We start from the raw sequence: 8,311 nt of genomic DNA, 5'->3' as shown, positions 1-8,311 counted from the left end.
TACAGATGAAAGCGTGAAGCAATGCCAAATTGATGGAGTAATATTGCTGTCATTTTGACAAATCTATAAGAGACCAAAACTTCCCCAGAGAGGGAGCTCGTCTGAAATCAGCTGTGATTCTGCTGTACAGACAGATGACGCACGGGCAGGTGTGCAGCGCAGGCTTCAGTCCGCCTTTTATGACGCGTGTTTGCTCGAGTGCTTGGGGAACGTGCCATTTGTTTGTCCACAAGCCTTTTTTTTTGGACAAAATTAGTTCCCTGTATCGTACCACGTGACGCCCCGCGAAGGTACCGCAGTCTGAAGCTCTGGTTATGTTTTTTTCCAGACCTTCCTACGTCTGATAATTACAGTGATTAAAACGGTACTGTTAATGTAAACGTTGAAGTCATTTTGCACTGGAACACAATGCCGGTCGATCGACAGTGAGGAGAAACGCACAGTCACCGCGGCGATGCCATTAGTCAACTTCCTGTAAGGCGATACGACACGCTGCGTTCGGCCCGGTCATCCAGCGTCTTTCTTTTGTTTGGTCTGCTTCGAAAGAACGTAGAAAAACCAAACAAAAATCTCTTAAAAGCTGTGCATTCGTTTTGAGAAAAAGGTGATTACGCCGTGCTTTATTTATTTGTGTATATGAACAGATCTTGGGCTTCTCTGTAAAAAGTCCGACATTAAAAATGTTTAATAAATAAAAGGTATTGTCAAACAAAAATCGGTGACCCAAAACTTAAGTCATTCCAAACCTAAAATAAAGAAATAAATAAAGAAATAAAACAGGGTGACGGTTTATTTTAGTGCTTATGTCACACACGTATTATACTAATAGTAATAACAGCAAATTATGCAGAATTACTTGCAACTAACTCTAAGTCAGATAGTTAGTGTGAACTATTATTACTCGTATAACTACACTGTAATAACAGACCGCTTAAAATGAGTTCATAATATATCTCTCTGTCTTCAGTGAATTGTGATGAACGCTCCATTGAGTTTTCAGAGTCCACTACAGTTAATAAGGGATTCACAGCACCTCTCCAAGGCCGTATTCTTTGACGACACAACCACATGGAAAACCGCTTTCTCGTATTATTGCGAATGCCCGACCGTACCTCGGCGCTCCGGTGATTTATTATAAGCTGTTAACACAAACTAACATTCGCCTCCGACACAGAGCCGTCTTAATCTCCTAAATTCTGAAGCTCATTTAAACAGTTTACGTCTATCTATTCGCAACCATCTGTTTGTTCGTTTGTCATTTTTGTGCTGCGGTCGCACAGATTTCTCCAGATTATATTTCGAAAAAAATTTTCAGGCTGTACGGGTTCCAAAGGTTTTGTCTTGCGTGCGCGTTGTTTGTTTGTCCCGTCCTGCGATCCCATGATGCCTCGCTGAGCCGAAGCTCGAGGCGAGGGATGACCTGAGCTCAGGTGACAAAAGGTAATACAGGGAAGGGCAGAGAGCCATGAAGCCCACCTGTTCTCCCCTTTACCCCCTTAACAACTCCCAATAGTCTCAACTATTATCTGTGAAGAAAATGGCACTCAGTCATTCCCCCTCCTAAACCCCACAAAGGCTGCTCACATTACAGCCGAACCCTTTTCTTCCCACACGAGGAACACTCTATTTGTCTCATTCACGTTCAGCACAGGCCTCTGCTTTGTGTGCTCACCTTGGTTTACAGTGCTGCAGAGCTCATGCTCCGACGGGGAATGAGGGACTGGAAACCTGAACCCTTTAAAAAGCGGCTTTGGCCCGCTAGAGCTCCAAGCACTCTTTCCCAACCTGCCCGCTTTATGGGTGGTGACAAAACAACAGCTAACCTTGTTTTTCGTATTTTTCGTTCACTGTTATTATTCTTATTTGGCTTTTTGCGCTCCACTTTAAATGGTTACTCGATAAAGCTGTACAGCGCACCTATATCCGAAGTCACCTTTTTTCTATTCGTGTTCAGTATTCGATACTTAAAATTTATTAAAGGGATAGTTCACCCAAAAACCGACATCATTGTGGACTCATCCGTAAGTTATAAAAAACCTCTATGACGTTCTTCTGTAGGACACACACACAACAAAAATTTTTTTAGAAGGCTTTTGAAATCGTAAGACATTCAATTGATTGGTTTTCATTCAAAAACAGTTTAAAAAAAAAAACAGATTTAAAATATCTTTTTGGTGTGTGTTTCACAGGATGAAGAAAGCTCAACATAAGGATGGGTAAATGATGACCGTTTTATTTTTTGGATGAACTGTCCTAGCATTTTTAGAACATGTGAATTAGGCTGTGTTTGTTAGGAGCACAAGGTATATCTTATAATGTCGTGTAGACATATTGTCATATATCCACCAATATTTGTTCTTATACAAACCATGTTCAAATTTCTTCAATTAACATATAAGTAAAATAGGTGTTGAACATTTATTAACTGAAGTAGGCCAAATCATTTTTTTCACACTGCTACCTCTATTTGCATTTTCTCTAACCTGTTAGGCTGTATAATTAATTTTATAATTAAAATAGTGCGTTAATTTTACAAAGTCTGAGTGGTTCGCTAATCTGATTAGGACGTTAAACCAAAATTAAAGAGAATTTATTTTGTATGCATATTAGACACGAAAAAATGGCACCCCCGAGGCTGTCAACAAATGTTGCATTGAACGTCAGAACAGCACGTTTTGATCCCCTCGGGGCAGAAGTGAAGTTGCCCCTTTATGGGCGGTTCTGGGCCTCCAGTGCTCTACAATGCGAGCCTAGCGCGAGCAACTGGTTCCGATTAGCGACCGGAAATCCTCGGTACTCTCTGTTAAAAACAATTACCTTGACATGCGTGCGTGGAAGATGGGTGGGAGGCTGCCCTGTTACTCAACATTTAGCTGGCCTGACGATCAGGGGTCCTTGTAAATTCTTTGATCCGACCGCATTTTAAACGAGCCAAATGGGCAACGCCAAAAAATTTTTTTGTTGTTCTTTAAGGTTTAAATTAGTGGAGGACTTTTTTTTATTATTATTACTACTATTGGTAGTAGTGTTATTGATGTTGTTTTTGTTTTTGATGTTGCCTGAAGACCACGAGCTAACGAGAACATCAGTCAGCTGGCCCCAAATCCATGTTTGCGTTTTTGCTCAAAAGAAACTTATGAATGAAGCCACGTGAGTTTGCCTCCCGCAGCTGGTATGTCTTCTCTTTGGCCCAGAACCACCAGAACAAACATTGGGAGAGCGCAAAGTAAACACCCCACTACAAACCCAACGACGCACTGCGACCACAAAAGCAACACGCGCCTCCTGAGGCTAAAGGAAAATCAACAACTCCCCGCTTTTTGTTGACCCACATTATTAAGAGGACATGGGTACATTATACGGTGATGAGCTGGATGAATCGGCCTATACGAAGAAGGGCTATTATTATTAAGAATTGGGATTAATCGTTTTTTTCTATCGTTTATTTTTTTACTCGTTATTCGTTTATAATTTGTTTAATTTCTGCAGCCTACATTTTGATAATTCGTTATTATTTATACGTGAATACATTTTATTTGGCCTTTTACGCAAACTAAGAAATTTAACAACCCGTTTTTTGTTTTGTTATTCGATTTAAGTTTGATCTTGGATAAACAATGAAGCAGGAGGAAACACGGTGCTTTTATTATATGCCAATAGGATTTAGGAAATAATGGTATTTATTTTGCGCAATAAATATATTTGGTTTTGTAAAGTAGACGATGAGCGAGGATATTTCCGTCTGATACGTGAAGTGAATGCTCGAATGTGTTATTTTTATATTAAAATTTACTTTAGCCTACTTTCTTATTTAAATGTAATATACTGAGAATTATTTCAAGGTTATAATACGAAGACCTGACGCTTCATCTGAGAAGATTTTTTTTCTTTCACCATACCTTAGTCCAACAGATTTATAGCGAAAATCTCCATCCCGAAATTGTATAAGAGAAATATGCCATATGAGTTTCCCACTGATTCATCTCAGGATTTTATTGGTGCAAAACAGAATGACGAAACGCTAGACGAGCGTCTTATTAGTTTGAAGAAAAGAATCGCTTTATTAACTGCTTTTGGTTCGTCCTCTGACCAGTTTAACGACTTGGCAAATGTCAGTCCGTAATAGTCTACCACGGTAAAAGCGTACCACTGAGTATTTCTCTGAAAACCAGAGAAAAATGAAGGAGTTTTACTTAAGATTTATACTGTTCTGTTTCCCCCCCCCCTTATATATATGTACAGTAAAAGTGGCAGATCTCAGTCTATATTTGGTACAAAATAAACAAAAAATAAAATAAATAAAAGCTCAGTCGCGATCGCTTAAGAACCGAGGTCCACCAGGCTTGAAGTTAAAGGTCCCAGTAAAGAATCCTGAAGCTGATGCGGGTGTCCTTGCATGCCGTGCACCGACTGAGCGGCGCCGAGGCCGGTCATGGAGTACGCGGACGCGCCGGGGTGGCTCATGTTACCCTGGAGCAGGAGCACGGAGTTCTGGTCAGGACTCTGCGGGGGCGAGAATTCGTCCTCCGAGCTCGACATCAGGGACTTCCCGCCGTCCAGCGGTGACAGCTGGTTCTGTTTGTTAGCGCCGGTGTTGCTGTTCTCGCTGTTCTCTCTGTCAAAAATAACGAGGGCACCGTGGATCAAAAAACGCTGCGTAAATAGTTTTATTAAATGTAATCTAATAACAAATTCTCGCAGATTTCAACTTGGATTCGTTTCACAGTTAGGCTAGAAATATAAGGGATAATTTGAAAACGTGTCTTTGACCTGGCTTTACTGGGGTTCTCTTTATCCTGGCTGTTGACAAAATAAAAACGCGGAGCAAATATAAAAGGCTGCTCCGTTTGATAACAAGTTAATTGCTTAAAACGCCGCTGAATCAACCTGATTTTATTAATGAATGTTTTAAGTACGAGCTGTAGGACATAAATAGATCTCTAAGGCAACAACTCTGTGTCTCTGCGGGGAAAGGCTACGACGCTGATCTGTTCGGTTCTGTCTGAAATAAAGCAGCGCGCTTGGAAACCAAGTAAATATGTCAACGATAGCATCTTCGGCACCGCAGCCTGGGTGCAAAAACGCATTTTCAACGGCCTTACCTTTCTTTCGCCTCCGCCGCGCGATCCCTCTGCCTTCTGTTTTTAAACCAGTTGCTCACTTGTGTGGTGGTCAGCCCCGTGGCCTCGGCCAGCTCCCTCTTTTCCCGCGGAGACGGATAGGGGTTGTGCGTGTACCACTCCCGCAGCACACCGCGGGATTTCTCCTTAAAACAGTAGCTGGTCTCCTCGCCGTCCCATATTGTGCGCGGCAGAGGAAATTTCCTCCGCACCCGATATTTCCCCACCGCTCCCAGCGGTCGCCCCCTCAGTTTTTCAGCCTCGATGTAATGGGCCTTAAGCCACAGCTGCTGCAGCTTCGGGTGGTTGTGCGGAGAGAACTGGTGACTCTCTAGTATCTTATAAAGTTCCCTGAAGTTTCCACGGTGGAAGGCGACGACGGCCTTGGCTTTGAGGACGCTCTCGTTCTTGTGGAGATGGTCGCAGGCCGGAAGAGACCACAGAAAACGGCCGAGACGCTCGAGGTTCCCCCCTTGCTGCAGCACCTCACACACGCACGCGACTTGCTCCTGAGTAAACCCGAAGGAAGGCAACATTGACATGACGTCTGACTCCCGCTACCAGACCGCTCTCCTCTAGATGCTTGTGAAGGAAGCGGAACGGGAGACACCTCCGTTCGCCTTCGTTTAACGAGAGCGATTAGGTCGCCTGACGGGATTTTTTGGGGTTGGAGATGTCCTCTGCGCGCGCCGTGAAGTTTTGGGTGTTTGTTGAAGACAGTTTGCTCACTATCGACTCATGTCGCGCTAAAAGAGCACTGCGCGACTGCTGATTGGCTCTCCGGCTGCCCTATCCCCGGCAGCAGTGCGGAGAAAACTCTGCTTCCATTTCCTCCCACGGGGACTCGGTGGTCTGAAACTGGATCCCCCGTCTCCAGTTCTACCTGAGGGAGCCGGGCACCTCGATACTAATCAATTATAGCAACTGTCTGAAGGCAGCGTTCGCTCCTATTGCACCCAAAGCCATTACATGCTTTTTTAGCCCTTATGTTTTTTTTTTTTTTTTTTTTTGCATCCTAACAGGATTCTAACGCATAGCGTATGTCAAATCACCTGCATTGTCCTCGTTTGTTAACTTATAAGAAAAGACGCTCCTCGACTGAAAACGAATGACTGCAATTCTTACGCGCAACAGAAAAATCGCGCAGTTATTTGCAGTCTCGCGCCATTGTCAAGGGCACACGCTGCGCGCGGGGTCTAGATGCGCGCAGAGATATTTGGAGTCCCATTAAAAACAATCGGCCTCTAGAGCTGGTAAGATAACCTAATGCTAGTCACTAGATAAGTAGCGCCCCCGGCTTTTCATACTGTTCGTACTGAACGTGCAAGGCTGGTAGAATCTCTGAAACGGCGCTGCGTGGTTACACAAAGACTGCGATGTATTTATTTACAAGAAAACCTGAGCCAAAGCCGAGCTAATATCAATAAATTACCGACTTCAAGTGCTCGACGTCTGCTGTTTATTTGAATTACATAAAATCGGTAAAACAAAAAAGAAAAATAAGCCATAAAACGGCTAAAAATGCAGGCTATTTGGGTTAGAATTTACCCTAGTATTTTTATATTCAGTTTCTACTTTTGCATTCAGGACAAAACAACACATAGCCTAAATGATTCGTGTTCTATAGGCTCCGAGAAAAATGCATTCTCCCCAACTCTTTCTTTCTAGTCCTCTCTCGCCTCTGTACAGTGAAATTTAAAACCGGTGCATTAGTAAATGAGTTCTGTGTTCGGCGAGGTCTTTGCCATCCAGACGCTGTTTTAAGGCATAGATCGCGTTTCTTTATCTTCGTCGAAATCTGCAACCTGACACCAAGGCGACGCAAAACTCACAATCACTCACCCAGAATGGAGCACCTCTTTTAATTTAATTTGAGACGCGGCGTTCATTTTTAAGACGCTCTTTACGCACGGGGCCGTTAATGCGGACCGGCCTGTACTCGAGGAGCCTCCGCCGTTCCTTCTATCTGGCGCTCAAATGATCTCGCAAGCCTCGAGACGTTGACATGAAACGCGGTCTTAATCGGTTTTAAGCAGTCAGTCCGTACACCTGTGAAAACAACTTTTTGCCCACTGTCTCCGAAGGGTCAGAGAGGAGCAGGCTAATGAAAGCTGCCCCATCCATCTGTCCCGAGAGATCACCCAGAAAAAAAAAAAAAAAAAGAAAAAAAAAATATATATATATATATATATATATATATATATATATATATATATATATATATATATATATATATATATATATATATAATTATTCACTGTATTTAAAATTTGCTATTTCATTTTTAGAAAAAAAAACATTTGTTCCCGTTTTAAAATTATTGCACGATTAAATCTTACAAAACGGCTTTGCTTTGTCTGCATATGCCTACTTTTTTTTTTTTGCGAACATCTACGCTCTTATTATTTTGACTTATGTATCACGTTATTCCTTATTGGATTAAATGTAGTTTCTCCGGTTTGCAACGGTGGTTTCCCAATTCGTAACCGATTTTCCATCGCTGTATGTGACCGTAGACTTTATTGAATTTAACGACATTTAGGTCTCTTCGTCGGTAGGGTCAAGTATCAGCTTCAGTGTAACAGCACACGGGCCTGTGATTGACGGCGCTCGGGTTGTCGTAATGTCTCCACCACATTGCGGCGCGCCCCCTCCTTAAACCTCAGAAATCGAAAGGCCGTGCCCGTTCTCAGGCCCTGATCATTTCAAGATGTGCTCTTTTATGGCCTAAAGGCGAGGGTTGGCAAGGTCGACGCTAACTCCTGCACACATACCAATGGTAAACACACCATAAACTGCTTCCCTCGAAAAGACACCACGGTATAGGCCATACGTTGGATAACAATGAGGTCATTCTCTTAAAGCGCGTTTCGGTCACGTCCGTGATTCTCCAGACGTATTAAAGGAATAGCCCGAATGCAGAACGCTGTGTTAAACCAGCGACAATTTCATTCTTATTTTTCAGCAGTTTGACAAAATTGCAGATTAACATCAGAGCAATCCAAAAAGCAGACAAACAAATGCATTCCAAATAGATGAATAAAAGCAACTATTGGAAATCAAGAGTGTCAAAGAAGGTCGGAGCTTAAAGGACTCGTACGTTTAATTCAATTTAATCAAAAAGAGGGACATCGGGTAATGGGACACTAATGCTTTATACTCTGTATATTTTCTTTGACATTGCAGATGTG

The 8,311-nt window shown here is 42.7% G+C and overlaps 1 protein-coding gene across 1 annotated transcript; it reads right to left on the bottom strand.

Moving 5' to 3' along the window:
- Nucleotides 1–4,034: 4,034 nt before the first annotated feature.
- On the bottom strand, nt 4,035–5,923 carry six1b (SIX homeobox 1b). Its single transcript, XM_043236321.1, has 2 exons — nt 5,103–5,923; nt 4,035–4,615 (listed from the first exon to the last, which is right to left on the bottom strand). Exons 1-2 carry the CDS (start codon nt 5,660–5,662, stop codon nt 4,321–4,323), a joined length of 855 nt encoding a protein of 284 aa, XP_043092256.1. The 5' UTR covers nt 5,663–5,923; the 3' UTR covers nt 4,035–4,320.
- Nucleotides 5,924–8,311: the final 2,388 nt, after the last annotated feature.

This window comes from Puntigrus tetrazona, chromosome 4, assembly GCF_018831695.1.
Source record: "Puntigrus tetrazona isolate hp1 chromosome 4, ASM1883169v1, whole genome shotgun sequence".
In the NCBI taxonomy this organism is placed as follows: domain Eukaryota; kingdom Metazoa; phylum Chordata; class Actinopteri; order Cypriniformes; family Cyprinidae; genus Puntigrus; species Puntigrus tetrazona.
The sequence above is the reverse complement of the archived record's forward strand: the minus strand, read 5'-3'. Positions and strand labels throughout refer to the sequence as shown.